Genomic DNA, 17066 nt, shown 5'->3' on the forward strand with positions numbered 1-17066 from the left:
GAGAGAGAGAGAGAGGGAGAGAGAACGCGGGAAAGATAGACGGGGGAGGGCAAGGGCAGGGGGCGGAGTTGTTATTGTGAAAAGAAATATGAGCCTGTGTTGAGAGGAGAGCATGATACACACAGTGTTGTAATGTGTGCCAGGGTAACAGGGTGGGGATGTATGCGACTGTCAGAATGTGTAAGCGATGGAAAGGGAGTGGAGACAGAGAAACTGCAAAATAAGGAAATGGAGGGTACAAAAAATAGAGGCAACAACAGGAACAGACAGATAGAAGGGAGGAGAGCATCTGTAGCAGACAGAGAGGGTGGATGGCAGGATGTCAATTCTGAACATATTCAAGGAAGGAGGAACTGAAAAGATGGGAGAGTCAAATATAAATAACTATATATGTATAGATACATTTCAGCTGCGATATACATCTCTGCTGCTTTCAGAGATTATGGATTTTTGTGAGGGGGAGCATCCAATGCATTAACACTACTCTCGAGCTCTCCCTCAATCTCAGAGGGTACATCTGTACAGTATGTGTGTTTGTCTGGGCACTCCACACCCTGCTGTTCATCTCCAGATGTCAGTGGGGGGGATTTCCTCCCTACTGGCTAGTGATGTGTTTCTGGAGTACATGTCTGTATATAGAAAAACATGTTTATTTGTTATTTGTTTACAATTAAAAGGTGATTTAAAGCTGCAATAATCAATATTTCATAGAAATAGTGGATTTTTAATAAAAGCCTTGTTTGTAGTGACAAACCCTGACAGGCTCTGTAGTTCTATTCAGCTTAATGGAGCATTTTAGCTTCTTTTAATTCCCCGTTTTGTTTTATACTGTGTGCGAATACTCTGCTTTTGATTTACGCTCGCTGCTCTCATCAGTGAAAGCATTTAGCATCAGCGTACATGTATGCTGATACCAGAGCCATTCCCCGAGCTGCTTCACGTCCTATTAATTCCATTGTACGGAAATTGGCGGCATTTTGTCCAGAGGCTTGCAGCGCAGTCCCTCAGTAAACAGGAGTGAAGGGAGTTAAATAAATAATCATTTCTTTGCGCAAAAAGGGCTACAGTTTATTTCATATTTAGCAAATGTACACCTAATCTTTAGAATTAAAATAAACCAAACAATGCTAATCTCATTTTGTTTGTTTTGGTCTGACAGGAAAACCGAAATTTGCACATAAAACCTTATCATTCTTGTAACGGATGAACGGTTGCTTAAGGAATTAACACATGACTTCTGTCGACAACACATGACGTGTAATGTACTTGCATTTAGGCGAAAGTGCTAGCCACTGCACTCCAGTGCTATGCAAATGTTAGGTGTATAATTATGTAGCATGTACAACATGCTGTTGCTTGTCTAATGTGTGAAACCTAAATGGCCCATCCCATAAAGTGGTTTGTAGTGTCCCTGATAGAAAAAGAAAGGTATTTTATTACAGTTTAAAATACTGTAAAAAAATCTCAAACTTGAGCTATACTGCCTTAATCACATCTCTCCAGTTTTTTAATCCCATGAATGTTACATTTCATAGGGGGAACTACAGTGCTGCAGTGGTTAGCACTGTGTTCTCAAGAAAGTCTTGGGTTTGAATATACAGTGGCTTGCAAAAGTATTCGGCCCCCTTGAACTTTTCCACATTTTGTCACATTACAGCCACAAACATGAATCAATTTTATTGGAATTCCACGTGAAAGACCAACACAAAGTGGTGTACACGTGAGAAGTGGAACAAAAAAAATCATACATGATTCCAAACATTTTTTACAAATAAATAACTGCAAAGTGGGGTGTGCGTAATTATTCAGCCCCCTTTGGTCTGAGTGCAGTCAGTTGCCCATAGACATTGCCTGATGAGTGCTAAAGACTAAATAGAGTGCACCTGTGTGTAATCTAATGTCAGTATAAATACAGCTGCCCTGTGACGGCCTCAGAGGTTGTCTAAGAGAATATTGGGAGCAACAACACCATGAAGTCCAAAGAACACACCAGAGAGGTCAGGGATAAAGTTATTGAGAAATTTAAAGCAGGCTTAGGCTACAAAAAGATTTCCCAAGCCTTGAACATCCCACGGAGCACTGTTCAAGCGATCATTCAGAAATGGAGGGAGTATGGCACACTTGTAAACCTACCAAGACAAGGCCGTCCACCTAAACTCACAGGCCGAGCAAGGAGAGCGCTGATCAGAAATGCAGCCAAGAGGCCCATGGTGACTCTGGACGAGCTGCAGAGATCTACAGCTCAGGTGGGGGAATCTGTCCATAGAACAACTATTAGTCGTGCACTGCACAAAGTTGGCCTTTATGGAAGAGTGGCAAGAAGAAAGCCATTGTTAACAGAAAACCATAAGAAGTCTCGTTTGCAGTTTGCCACAAGCCATGTAGATGACACAGCAAACATGTGGAAGAAGGTGCTCTGGTCAGATGAAACCAAAATGGAACTTTTTGGCCAAAATGCAAAACGCTATGTGAGGCAGAAAACTAACATCACTGTGAGCACACCATCCCCACTGTCAAATATGGTGGTGGCAGCATCATGCTCTGGGGGTGCTTCTCTTCAACAGGGACAGGGAAGCTGGTCAGAGTTGATGGGAAGATGGATGGAGCCAAATACAGGGCAATCTTGGAAGAAAACCTCTTGGAGTCTGCAAAAGACTTGAGACTGGGGCGGAGGTTCACCTTCCAGCAGGACAACGACCCTAAACATAAAGCCAGGGCAATAATGGAATGGTTTAAATCAAAACATATCCATGTGTTAGAATGGCCCAGCCAAAGTCCAGATCCAAATCCAATTGAGAATCTGTGGCAAGATCTGAAACCTGCTGTTCACAAACGCTGTCCATCTAATCTGACTGAGCTGGAGCTGTTTTGCGAAGAAGAATGGGCAAGGATTTCAGTTGCTACATGTGCAAAGCTGGTAGAGGCATACCCTAAAAGACTGGCAGCTGTAATTGCAGCAAAAGGTGGTTCTATAAAGTATTGACTCAGGGGGCTGAACAATTACGCACACCCCACTTTTCAGTTTTTTATTTGTAAAAAATATTTGGAATCATGTATGATTTTCATTGTCTGTGAAGGTTCTCAGTCATCCAGGTCATCGTAGTCAAAGGAGCTTGCAAAGAAAAGTGTCTGGACTTCTTTAAGTTACTTGAAGATGTTTCACCTCTCATCCGAGAAGCTTCTTCAGTTCTAAGGTCAAATAGTGGGGAGTCCCAGATTTAAACCTAGTGGGAGTATCCCCCCAAAGAGGGACAAAAGCACCCCCTGATGATCCTATAATCGCCTGAGCCAAGGTGTGAAACTGAGTGTGGGTCCCAATCAGCCAGAGTTTCGGGTGAGCTCATTGTGAAACCTGGCCCCACCTTATCATGCGAATTCCCGAGGTCAGATGGCCCAGGATGTGAGTTGGCGTTAAGGCGTCTGAGAAGGGAACTCAAAACTGGATTATAGATGGCAGACAGTTGGTGTCGTAAACCACCGCCTTTGTTCAAAGATGGTTGCTCACAGTGGACATGGCTTCTTTCACTCCTCTTTCAAACCATCTGTCCTCTCTGTCCAAAATGTGAACATTGGCATCCTCAAAAGAGTGACCTTTATCCTTAAGATGCAGATGGACTGCTGAGTCTTGTCCTGTGGAGGTGGCTCTTCTGTGTTGTGCCATGCGCATGTGAAGTGGCTGTTTGGTCTCTCCAATGTAGAGGTCTGGGCATTCCTCGCTGCACTGTACAGCATACACCACATTTTTGAGTTCCCTCCCCAGACGCCTTAATGCCCACTCACATCCTGGGCCATCTGACCTCAGGAATTCGCATGATAAGGTGAGGCCAGATTTCACAATGAGCTCACCCGAAACTCTGGCTGATTGGGACCCACACCCACTTTCACACCTTGGCTCATGCGATTAGGTGGAGGATCATCAGGGGGTCCTTTTGTCCCTCTGTGGGGGTTATACTCCCACTAGGTTTAAATCTGGGACTCCCCACCATTTGACCTTAGAACTGAAGAAGCTTCTCGGATGAGAGGTGAAACGTCTTCATCCATCCATCCATTCGCTTCCGCTTATCCTTTTCAGGGTCGCGGGGGGCGCTGGAGCCTATCCCAGCTGTCATAGGGCGAGAGGCGGGGTACACCCTGGACAGGTCGCCAGTCTGTCGCAGGGCTAACACACAGGGACAGACAACCATTCACACTCACATCACCTAGTGGCAATTTGGATTATCCAATTAACCTATCCCCACAAGCTGCATGTCTTTGGACGGTGGGAGGAAGCCGGAGTACCCGGAGAGAACCCACGCAAACACGCGGAGAACATGCAAACTCCACACAGAAAGACCCCGGCCTGATGTTGGAATTGAACTCAGGGCCTTCTTGCTGTGCGGCAACAGTGCTAACCACCGTGCCACCCCTTGAAACGTCTTCAAGTAACTTAAAGAAGTCCAGATGCTTTTCTTTTCAAGCTCCTTTGACTATGATTTTCATTCCACTTCTCACGTGTACACCACTATGTATTGGTCTTTCACGTGGAATTCCAATAAAATTGATTCATGTTTGTGACTGTAATGTGACAAAATGTGGAAAAGTTCAAGGGGGCCGAATACTTTTGCAAGCCACTGTAATGGGAGGGTTGGGAGTCTGCTGGTTCTCCTGGTTTCGTTAACTGGCAATTCTAAATTGGCTGTAGGTGTGAATATGAGTGGTTATCTATCTGTGTTAGCTTTGTGACAGAGTAGCGACCTGTCCAACATGCACCTTGGCTTTTGCCCTACGACAGCTGGGATAGGCTCCAGCCTGCCTTAAATGAATTGGATAAGTGGAAGGAAGTGAATGGATGGATAGAGCTCTATCAGACCATATTCACTATGCATTGTGAGCAATGCCATGCAAACAGAAAGTTCTGAATAACTCTGTCCTACTACTATTTATAACTTTTTCTGCCGCAGATATTAGCCAAACAAAAATATTACTTTCATCATCTGGTGATCAAACTTTCCGTGTTGTTGTGCTGTTGTATTGTAAGAACGAAGAAACAAGTCAAACCTGTCGGGACCACATCTAAGCTAACCACATTTCAGTCTGTCGGGGCCTGGTCAGAAGTTACAGGCACAAAGACGACACAGTTATTGGGTCCTGTGTCTGAAATATTTCATATGCTTGGTTATTATGGGCCTTACATTGGGGGGGGGGTTGGGGTCTCTCTCTTATTGTTCTCTCTTTTGCTATCTTATTATAAAGATGTGTGTAACAGGTTTACCTGAACATAGAGCAGGTTTAGCTGAACAGGATCCCGTGAATCCACATTCTGGTCTGAATAGAAGAACTTGCGCCTGAGCAGTAGAGTCTCGCTTTCCTCCACCCCCTGTTCTCTGAATGTCCTGCTGTGGTCCAGCCAGTTCACTGCCCAATCAATACACATGCTCCATTACTAAATACATCAAAATGAACAGGCATTCAGTTTTACAAAGATGTTACTAGAGGAGGATGGTAATAGTGAAATTAACCAGGGATTTTGAGAACTGCAGACCCGTCAACTTTGACAAAAAATCTACCAAATTTAATACTGGGAAGTGAAAATCCTGACGGGCCGTGAAGAGTCTCATTTGCATTATTTTCTGCTGAGACGAAAGCTAGTTGAAGGTTGATTTATACATTTGCAAAAACATTTTTGGTGTCCTCTGGGGGAAAAAGATAACACAAAATTAATTAACTTTCATATGTCAATGCAATAAATTTGATTCGAGTGATAAAGTACACGTCCATATGATGGTGTTGAGTCAGATGGCTGCCGTAAAGCCATCAAGATTCCAGTAGCATTTTGGCTTTTTCAAGCTTGCACTCACAGTCGTCATCTGTGTGAAGTTTTGCTTTGAGCTTTTCCATCTTCCTTTCATCTCTCAGCAGCAGGGTCCTGTCTTTCTTCAGTGTCCCCATCCCATCCTCCTTCTTATCCTCTGGCACCTCTTGAATGAGGGAGTATTCCTCATAGTTGGTGATTCCTGAAAAGTTAGCCAGGGAGTTTTTTTTAGGAGGTGGAAATGCTTCAAGTAAGTGGTTCAATAATCACGACAGAGAAAAGCATCACTGCAATACTGTTGCAACTCTCTTTTTATCCATTTCTCTTTGCTTTGAAACAGAAGTTCAGGAAAGCTGGTATAGAGCCAGCAAAGTAAAATTGAAGCTGAAGAGGAGAAGAAGCCAAGCAGAAAGCCCTACTCTAAATAAACATTTTCCAATAAAGCTATCTGCCAGACACACATCCCTCTCTTCCTCACCCAATTAGGCATGGGAGCAGCTCATTGTAATTGAAATATACAGCTTAGGGAACACCTCTATGACAAGGAGTGACAGCATTTTCTGGGCATTAGGAAGAATACTTAAGTCGCTGATTAGAAACAAGCTTGTTTTATCCTGATGAATCATGTCCACATTGGTCTAAGCAAAACACGATTAGGACTTTATCAAGCATAGACAAATATGCTTTTCAAATACAAACTAAACAGCACATGATAACATAGTCTCCTAATGTAGCTGAAGATGAAGTCAGTGGTATGCCTTTGACTAAAAATAAAACAGAAGATGAATAATTTAAGCTTTGGGTGGTGGCGTGACATGATTAATCTTCACCGAACTCATAGCACAGATACAAACCTATTCTACTGCATATGGTGACGAGCAGCTCGCCAACTGTTTTTGAGTCATCCACCATGATAGTTTTAATGGCACCATCCAGCATTTTGATCTTCTGTGGCCTTTGTTTCTTCTTATACTCCAAGACATCCTGAGAAAACAGCAAAGGAAACGCGATGACATCCACAGCCCTACTAATCATCCTCAGCCGTAAACTGCCGCTTCCAGCAAGCTGGGAGGAATAAATGTCTCGGCTTCCACTAGAAAATATAGATCACTTTAAGAACCCATAACTGACACTGACAGTTCTCCACCCAGGACTATATGACTAAATCTTACTCCGTTTCGCAGCATGTAGTAATCCAGGGTTCTTCCAGACTCGAGCCAGATTCCTTTCCTGGGATCATCGTCAGACAGGAAGAGGCCATAATCCGAGGCTGAAACAGAAAAAGCAACAGAGAATACAAATGTAGAAGCCCATAAAGTTCCATTATGTAACTCAGCTTCACCAATCATCCTCCAACCTTGTCCTGTCTGGGCTTCAGGGACTCTCTCTCTGATGATTCTGCAGGCATCATACACAGGGGTGGACGGTTCAAACTGCATCGTCTTCACCACATTGCACTGGCGCACGCAAATCTTCAACGATAAGGCCACCATCTTGGTGGGTAGTATAACGGCCTTGCGACCGACCTATACTCCTGGAAGACACAGAAGGAGAGATTGTGAAGTCATATCAATGCTCCAATGTGTTTGCGTCTATGTCAACAGGTCATTATTAAAACGCTCTCTCCAACAACACTCAGGTCAAAACTGTGAAAAGGAAATCTCAGGGGCCGAATATAACACCTAAAGGCGCAGAACAAATCCTCACAATTACCTCCTGCGGGGGCATTTTTACCTGGAATTGAATGTGCATTGTGCTCTGCCTTAGCAGCTCATCATTTCTGAGTTGTTCTGATATTAAAGTGTTACCCCAAGAAGAGCTTCTGCCTGATTGCAGTATATGTAGAATTAGTTGGACTAAGGCAAGAAACATAACCTTTCAGGAGAAGAGCGCGGGGAAAAAAAGTGCAAATCTCTCTAATTGGCAAGAATAACGGAGACAAGTCAAAACACCCCCCACCCCTGCATCATTATTCTCACTTCTCCCTGTTCGCACTCTCCTCCGGAAGAAGACTTCAGTGTGAGACAAATCAGTGGGTGTCTTATCATTTACTGCTATTAGGGTGAGTCAATTCTGGTATTCTTAGGCGTGTGCAAAAAAGGAAAGAGACTGAGTTCCTCCAGCTTTCCTTGACCTTCAATTTTACATAGAGATGAATGAAAAAATAAAACGACCTATAGCCTGGGTAGTTTATCGGCAATGGCCTGATAAATCCATTTAAACCTGGAGACATTCATACTGCTGATCTAAATATTATATATCCAGATATTTAGCTGAAAATCAAAAAGAGACACATTTATGCTCTGAATTAACACTTGACTATCTGATGTTTTTTTTGATTATATGTTCTAAAATGTACTGTGACACCAAAAGAATTTTTAGTATTTTATTCCATGGTTGAATATAAAGGCAAAAGTTCAAGTCTTCACACTGACAGGATTCAGACTTCAGCCACACTCGGAAACAATGAGTTTTTTTGTGCTGAGCCACAGTCCCCCTTTGAGACCGAAGCAGAGAAAGTCTGCGAAGTAAATTTTCTATAATGATGGCGTGAATGAGACCGTCTGTGATGGAGCCTCTGTCATAGACGTGAGTTCCTCTCCAATAGCTCCTTTCCTTCTACGAGTTTTTCTTCAAACAAAGTGGAAAAGATGAGCACAAAGAAGAAGGGGTAATGGCGCCGCATGAGCTCTCCTCTATGCAGGCTGGTAGAGAAGTCCCACTGAGTTTTTGTCATCCAGCACTTCCACAGATACACTCTTCCAGACAAGCAGCAAGAGACCCCTAGACTGACGATACAGCAGGCTCCGTGGCATCTCCCACCACACGCTAAATATAAGGAGGGAGCAGAAAATGTTTGCATTTTTGTGGACGTTTCTCAAAACAGAGGCCGTCTCATCCAAAAAGCAACAGTTACCTGTGATGACAAATACTTTGTGGAGACTGGGTCTGCAGAAACAGTCGCTTTAGTAAGTTGTCAGTAGCATCGGTGACATCAGAGAGTAAGTAGTGCCGAAACCACATGATGAAATCCAGAAGGATAATGATAATCCCTGAGCTTACAGTAGTGTGAGAGAAAATTTTTCACTTAGATCCTCATGCAAACACTCGAAAGCATTCAACACTTCTTCAGTTCTGCTTTCGAGAAAAGATGAGACAAAACTCACAGTCATGGTGAAAAGAAAGCACACCCTCTGTCAGTGAAAACTCATCCTGGTTTTTACGAGGCCTTAAAATTAGGTCAGTGCAGCCTGAGACGAACAACGCCTGACATATCACACTGTCATCGTTTGTTTAACTAACATTAAGGCAAAATGGAAATGCATTGTGTAAAAAAATAAGTGCACCTCATGATTCAGTAACTTGTAGAATCACCTTTAGCAGCAGTAACTTGAGCTAATTATTTTTTTAAATTACTTAATAAGTTCATTTACATCATTGTGGAGGAATTTTGGCTCATTCTTCTTTGCAACATTGTTTCAGTTCATGGAGGTCTGCAGCCATTCATTTATGCAGAGCTCTTCTAAAATCTCGCCACAGAATTTCAATCAGGCTGAGGTCTGGAATTTGACTTTTCCCACTAATAATTTTTCTGATTGTAGAATAATTCACTTCAAATTGTTTTGAGATGGTCTTATAACCCTTCTCAGACTGATGGGCAGCAATTGATTCTATAAGATCACCGCTGATGTTTTTCCTCCTTGTCATTGTGTTAATCCACTCCTGAATGCTGCAGTAAGCAAAATGCCAAAACATCTGCTCTTACAGTCGTGGCGACGCTGATAATTACTTAATGATGTGGATCTGATTAACAGCACCTGGCTGCTACTTAACCCTTTAAATTCCTATTTATTCTCAGCAGTAAGGATGTGCATGGACTGCTCCTGAATTTTGGTTTAGATTGTATAATAATGACACAGTGTAATATATCATGGGTCATCTGAAGTTGTATTTATCTAATTCCAAGACCCACGAAGGACCAGACCATACTTATATGTGTCCTGGTACATAAAACCTTAGAATTTAAGGAGGATATACTTTCCTTTTTTATCAAGACTGTGTGTGCCTCTCTGTTCAACCTCATATTCTTGTATTTTATCACGCTCACTAAAACAGCACGGTAGACAAACATTTCTGTAATTCCATCTCCCTTGACCATCACTAGTCTATCAGCAGAGTCCTGCATTAGATTAGGTTTGTTTGCTCCTGCAAATATTAAGACATGAAAATGGCCAAAGAGCAGCTTGCTGGGGAGTCTGAATGTGTACAATTCAATAGAGATGATGGAAGTCAGGAGCCATCTGGAGAGGATACAGCTCTAATGACTGACTGTAACACCAGCAGCAGAGCAGAACCTGAGAGCTACAACTGCTCGGATTATTGCACAAGTCTGTCACAGAACAACTGAGGAGGTGGCTAGACAGAAAACAATATTGGGCCTAATCAGACCTGATTTTATAAATGCTTCCAAACAAAATGAAAAACCTGATGCAGAATGAGGCTTAAAAGAAGTGCGAATGACAATCCTTGAAGGATAATGTGACACATTGCTCTCTGAAATGATTGCTTTAGGTTGACAAAACCTTCTGAAAAAACAAAACAAAAAAGAAACAACAGTGGCACAATGATAAATGTAAATGAATAAAATATATATATAATAGCTTTTTCTTTGAGTATAAAATATTTCCACACAGTGCAACAGGAGTTTCAAGGTCACTCCACTGCAACTTACAACACTGGAAAGACCGAAATTATTTCTTTGAATTTTTTTCTGCTGCATTTGTAGAAAAGTCACAGAAATAGGCATGCAGATGCAAACAACTCTTATTCTACTTACACAATCAGCAGCTATTACTGTGAGCATAAAAAACAGCCACTCTGGGATAAAAGGTAGATTACAGGGCAACTCTAAACTAAGCACAGCTATTGTAAAGACCAACAATTAGATTTTAACAAGCTGGGATGCAAGTGAATGTAACTCTGGAGCTAAGCCGTCAGTAAAACAGCGGGTAGTGTAGCTACATAGTATGCATTATTATCTTCAGCCCATGGTGTATTATTATTTTGAAAGGTAGATGTTGTATGAATGGAGAGCTGAGAGTAATTCCCGACTTCAGCAGTTCTCAGGACTGTTCAAACAGCAGCATTAAAGCGTATGTGCAATGAGAAAATGTTAACTGGCTAAACCGCTCCACACCCCACCTCCTCTGCCACCTCTTTACATCCTGCATTGACACTCTCAGCAAAACATCAGCCTTTTATCCCTGCCTGACTGAAAGCAAGGTCAGTTCCCTTCATGTCCACTGTATGCCTCTGGATACCATCTGGAGCGCGGAAAGTTCAACAGCAGGGCATGTAATGGCAAGAGAGGGCCTTTTTAATCAGCTATGGAGTTAAATTCTATATCTCAGCAATTCACGAACTAAATTTATATTTAGCTCCACAAACTGAGAGCAACCAAGCTCAGATGTGTTACAAAGGAAACAGGCAATAATCAGCCACCATAAATACTGTACATCTTTATTATGACTTCATTTACAACAAACACAGTGCAGACTTTTTAAAATGGGCAATATGTACATTTGTTTTAAAAAACTGATAGAAATTTCAAAAGATAGCGTTTCATTTTTCACCTTCTCTTGAAAATGTAGCTATCAGGCTACTCCAAATATGTATATACACTATGGTATTCACTAAAGTTAGCACTCTAAAGTCAGCTAAAGCTAGCTGGTACACTGGTGAAAAACAAGCAATCAGAGGACAAGGCAGTTAATATAATGACAAAAGTTGTAAAAGATCCTTATGAAAGGTTATTTAATTTAAATGGAGCCCTTGTATAGTGTCTTTCTACTCAGTTGAGCACTCAAAGCTCTTTCTACAGCTGTCTCATTCACCCATTCAAACACACATTCCATTGTTCGCACTTGGTTTGATCCATTGGGAGTAACTCAGGTCTGCTATCTTGCAAAGGGTGCTTTGCATGCTTCTGCATGCAGACTGGAGAAGTCAGGGATCCATTCACTGACTGTCCAGTTGGTAGACAACACGCTATACCACTTGAGCCACCCCGTTTATTATATACAATCTTATATCAGAATTACTTTTTGATTTGTTTTCCAACAAACTTTACAACAAAGTAAGAAATTCCTGCGTACACTGCAGGATTTGCTCTTCAGGTTTGCCAACCTTTATATGCTTTATACATTAATAAAGTTAATATAGGAGAAGTTTTCAAAAGTCAAAGAGAAAACATTGGAAGACATTTTCTTGTTAGATGACATGGCTACTGAATTTAGCGTGGCCAGCTGGGCTTAGGGATAGCAGACTTACTTTGTGTTGAGCAGGCAGATGAGGTGTTGCAAATTCAAACAACAGAAAAGAAAGAAAAGAAAAGTACATTCTGGAAGCTCTTTGTAAGCCATCCAATGTTTCATGTATAAACACTGAAGTATGTCCCAAAAAGATGTAAAGCAACAGAATGAATTTCTGCATAGAAGTACCTCACTAAAGAAATTACAGATGATTTTGATTAGCAACTATAATTACATGCCTTCTTACAGTATCTGATTACAGCTACATTAATTTTATAATTGAATTACTCTATTACATATAACCAGTTACTCTCCAACACTAAAAACAATAAAGACTTCTTGGAAAGTGGCCACTGGAGAGCAGCATGAGCTATGGTTTTTAACCTACCTCCACTGCACTTATATACCTTCTTGCACTGATTACAAAATACCCTACCCCAACCACTGGCGTTAGGTGACTAGAGGCATGGTCGCTGCAGTAAGCTGAAATTGTGAAACTTCCTGTGCTGGCTGTGTGACTTCTATGCTGTAGCAGACAAGAAAACCAGAGATTCTGATGTCCATATGAAACAGACATTAAAGAAACAAAAGTAGCACCAATCAGGATCTCGAGCGGCCACTTCTTGCTGTTGCAAAACAACTGAGACTCTTTCCAGAGTAAGATATGATGCATATTGTTACTTTAATAGCCCCAGGTTATTAATCTGAAAATCACATGGAGCCACAGAGACACCCTTTGTTCAGCTGAAGCTAATATGGTACACTGATGCAAAAAAAAAATTAAAATACTCAACGAATGCCAAAAGAATGATGGGTGGGGCATATTTGCTCTATTCTTTGAAGGAATATATAGCGCAACAATACAGTAGTACACTAGGTTTACATGTCTTGCAGAGACTATATCAAATTTTGTATCAAGGTGTCCTTTCGCCCATTTCCATGCAGAAAGAAAGTCACTGCACCAATCTGAATGCAATTCAAATAATTAATAAGTCAAAGGCTTTCATCTAACCCTTATCATTTCCTCCACATGTTTCATAAATGAATTAATCATTGCTCATGCAGGACATAGCAATCAATGGACAGCATGATAAAGCTGCACTGACCCTTGCTATTTTAAGTTCAGCATGATTACTATGAACAAGCTGTTATAAGAGGTTTGCACAGTACTATTTTAACTAATGGGCTGGTAGTCAAGCAGTGCTTGTTGATTACGATTAAAAAAAGCATTAGACCCAGAGTCTAAAATGAGAGACATTCACAGTTAAATCAACTTGTTTTTTTCCAGCTACATTTATAAAAGAACCTTGCAGCTGTAACCCATTGTGTGGACTATAGGATTTGCTCTTGGGTGATGCACGCTGCTGTAATGCAATTTGTGGGTACAGATACTGACAGAAATTATGATTCTTGTCCTTGTTGTAAGAAGGGAGAGAACAGCTCCTCTTACACTAAAAATATCCAGTGAAGTAGAGCGTCCTCCAGCAGCTCTGCTTCAAAAGGATCCACAGCAGAAACAGAGCAATACATCTAACACTTTCTCCTTTATTTTTAAAAGCAAATGGCATTCACTTACACTTGTAGCTGACAGGGAATAAAAAAAATAAAAAATCTTTACAGTTCTTTATTCTATTTCAAGGTTAGACAAGCACTCAATATATTAGCTGGTAAATTGAGAACTTGGGCAAGTGCATCCTTATGCCAATTCTTCTAAGTTACACTGACATGTCATTACGTTAGGAGGTCCAGCAGTTTGGACTCAGTACAACACAGAAAATATTCTGAATGTACCATCCCTCATTTAGAGATTTGAAGAATTGGCTTCCTAATCAATGGAGGCAGAAACAGCTTCTGTAGGAGGAGAACTCCACCCTCCCAGCTGGACTCAGTCAACCAGTGAGTTGGTCCTTTAGTCAATCAGTCAGTCAGTCCTTGAGCCATTCACTAAGTTGGGAGACTGACTGTGAGTTGGCCTGGCTTCGCAGTGGGAGCGGTTAACTGTGGCTCGGGCAGATGTTGCCCAAACATTTTTATTTTATGACATACACTGATGGATACAGATCAGTCCCCAGCAGAAAATCTTACCCCACAATGATTTCATTATCATTGTCAAGCACAGTTTTAGCCATAAATCTCTTAATGAGAATTTACACTAAGTGGCCTCTACTCCACTGGCCTACATCTGCTTTTTGTCTGATAACAACTATGGCAGACAAAGTGATGCAATAACATGAAATGGGAACTATGTTTGGAGTCAGTAGTTCAGCGTTGTGAAATTTCAAACGAACATAAAAATAGAGCAAAGTGATGTAGAAAATTTCCTTTAAGTATCAAAATTTAGAAAAATATTATTTAAAAATGGTAATAATAAAATCTGCTATCCACTACCCTGTTAATGAGCAGCACTTAGCTCATGCTGAGGAGTGAGTAACAAGTAAATTCTTTACAGATTTATCCAATGTCACAGATACATATTTGGGTACGTGATCGCTGTATTTATGATTATTACGACTATAAAATACAGAACAGGTGTTTGTCAAGTACATTCAACCACTCAATCCACGCAGGTGTGCCTATTATGCACTGCTCACTGCCGACCATATGGTGGGTTTGAGGGTTTCCAGACTGAACATATTTTTCTATGTTCAGTCTGGAAAGCATTAATTCCACACAATTAAATCCAGAATATAATTTAATACCAGAAAAATACAATGGATGTTTTTTTGTTTGTGTTTTAATAATCCACAAATATAGTTGAATTATTCTAATTTGCCCTAAAAAAAAAAAAAAAAAAAAGCACTTCAGCATTGTAAAAAGCATTTCATCAGAAAGCTCATGCTGATCTTAATAATCAAACTTGGTTTTACTGTTAGTATCACTGCATAGATGTTTCAGCTCAAGTAGCATAGGCTTGGTGGCCAATGAGTAACATATGGCAAGAGGCTGGATTTACCCTGGACAGGTTAGCAGCCCATCACAGCTCTAACATGGAGACATAACCATCCCCGCTCACATCCACACCTATGTCAAATTTAGAATCGCCAATTAACCTAACACATAAGAGGAATCCAGAGTATCCCCAGGAAACCCCCCCACACACAATGCAAACATGCAAATGTCCACATGGAAAGGTTAGACAGGCTGTAGTCAGCCAAAAACTAACATGTTCTTCTCCTGATATCTACTGTACAATCAATAAAAATAAAGAAAGAAAGAAACATTTAGATTCCTCAAATCAGTCAATATTCAGAGCCTCAATGAACTTTGTGGCAGAGTTCAAAAGCCCAAACCTTCAGAAAAACATGCACATATCACCTTCATACCCAGTCTCACAAAAGTTATCATGGAATTTTGGATTTTTACAAAGTGTTCGTCCATTATTAACAGTCAGAATCAGTGCAAAGCCACCAATACAGAGATCAAGTAATATCCAAGCAACATTTTGATCAGTCAAAACCAAACTTGAATTGTGACTCAGGGTTAAGTAAATACAAACAAATACAAGGCCCACCATCTAAAGGAATCTTTAAGAGAACCGACCCAGATGAACTCTTACAGAAATTTAGTTTTAGCTTATTACAGCTAGTTGAAATCAGTGTAGAAGATACATATTTCAATAAAAGTAAAAAAATAATATTGAAATGGCTGTATTGGCTCAAACACTTTCTAGATCTTGTCAAAAAAACAAAACAAAAAACATCTCTCTTCTTGCTGTACAGGCTGGTGCCTACTGCTTTGCCCTCTGATTGCTGCTTTCAGCTATAATCTTGTGTTTAGTTGCTGCTCACAGAAAGAAAACCAAAAAAAAAAAAAAAAAGTAGTATTGCCTCTCAGTTCTAACATCTCATCTCTGTGGTCCCAGCGGCCAGCACAGGTAAAAGAATGACACAAGCAGACTGCTTTTCATTTTATGTCAAAAAAGGACAGTTTCATTCTAACAGTTTCAACAGGTACCTCTAAACAATCTGGGCTGATCACAGTTTGTCACTTGATGGACATCTCCTACTTCACATATGCATTTTTGCACTCATACTTTCAGTTTTTGATGGTATCACCCTGCCATTTACGCTGTCATCTGAGATGTGTCTTGTGTGCAACAGTAATAAAACTGAGTTTTGTTATGCAATCAACTACCTCACTCAGCTCATCGGAGGAGATACAATGGATGGAGAAAACCTCATTTTCTGCTGTATAAAATTAGGTTTGTTTAATTAATGAGGGTCACTTCAACATGGGACAACGGCGACACTTTAGACAGAACATGAGCACCAACAATAACTGATCTGCACTACATTCCCAAACGTATTCACTTACCCATCATTGAACTCAGGTATTCCAATCACTTCCTTGGCCATAGGTGTATAAAATCAAGCACCTTGGCATGCAGACTGCTTCTACAAACACGTGTGATAGAATGGGTCGCTCTAGGGAGCTCAGTAAATACTGTGATAGGATGTCACCGGTGCAAAAAGTCACTACTAAATATCCCACAGTCAACTGCTATTGGTATTATAAGAAAGTGGAAGCAAATGAGAACAATGGAAACACGGCCATGAGCGCGGTCATTGCAGAGTGTGCAGAGGTCGCCAACTTTCTTTCAGATTTGCTCAAGACCATTGCGTAAAGAGTTTCATGGTTTCCACAGAAACAGCTACACCCAAGCCGTACACCCTAAACTTAATGCAAAGCTTTGGATGCATTGGTGTAAAGCACGCTGCGATTGAACTCTAGAGCAGTGGAGATGTGTTCTCTGGCGTTACAAATCAAGCTTCTCTGTCTCGCAATCTGATGGATAGTCTGGGTTTTGGCGGTTGGGAGGACAACTTGTCTGACTGAACTGTGGAAAGTGGAAAGTTTGTTGGAGGTGCGATTATGGTGTGGGGCTCAGCCCTTTAGTACCAGTGAAAGGAACTCTTAATGCTTCAGTATACCAAGATATTTTTGAAAATTTCATGTTCCCAAAT

General features: G+C 41.0%; 1 protein-coding gene across 5 annotated transcripts in view; it reads right to left on the reverse strand.

Annotated features, from left to right (window-relative positions):
• tln2b (talin 2b) overlaps positions 1–17066 on the reverse strand; it is an 89800-nt gene that overhangs the window by 45827 nt on the left and 26907 nt on the right. For all 5 annotated transcript variants that reach the window (XM_005928724.3, XM_005928722.3, XM_014335635.2 and 2 more), the window contains exons 2-6: positions 7149–7325; positions 6964–7061; positions 6646–6775; positions 5838–5993; positions 5252–5394 (exon numbers count right to left, since the gene is read on the reverse strand). In XM_005928724.3, the coding sequence (XP_005928786.1) occupies positions 5252–5394; positions 5838–5993; positions 6646–6775; positions 6964–7061; positions 7149–7284 (663 nt within the window). In that variant the 5' untranslated portion in view covers positions 7285–7325. The remainder of the gene's footprint in view (positions 1–5251; positions 5395–5837; positions 5994–6645; positions 6776–6963; positions 7062–7148; positions 7326–17066) is intronic.

Source organism: Haplochromis burtoni, unplaced genomic scaffold (assembly GCF_018398535.1).
Source record: "Haplochromis burtoni strain Fernald_Lab_line unplaced genomic scaffold, NCSU_Asbu1 Contig_114, whole genome shotgun sequence".
Classification (NCBI taxonomy): Eukaryota; Metazoa; Chordata; class Actinopteri; order Cichliformes; family Cichlidae; genus Haplochromis; species Haplochromis burtoni.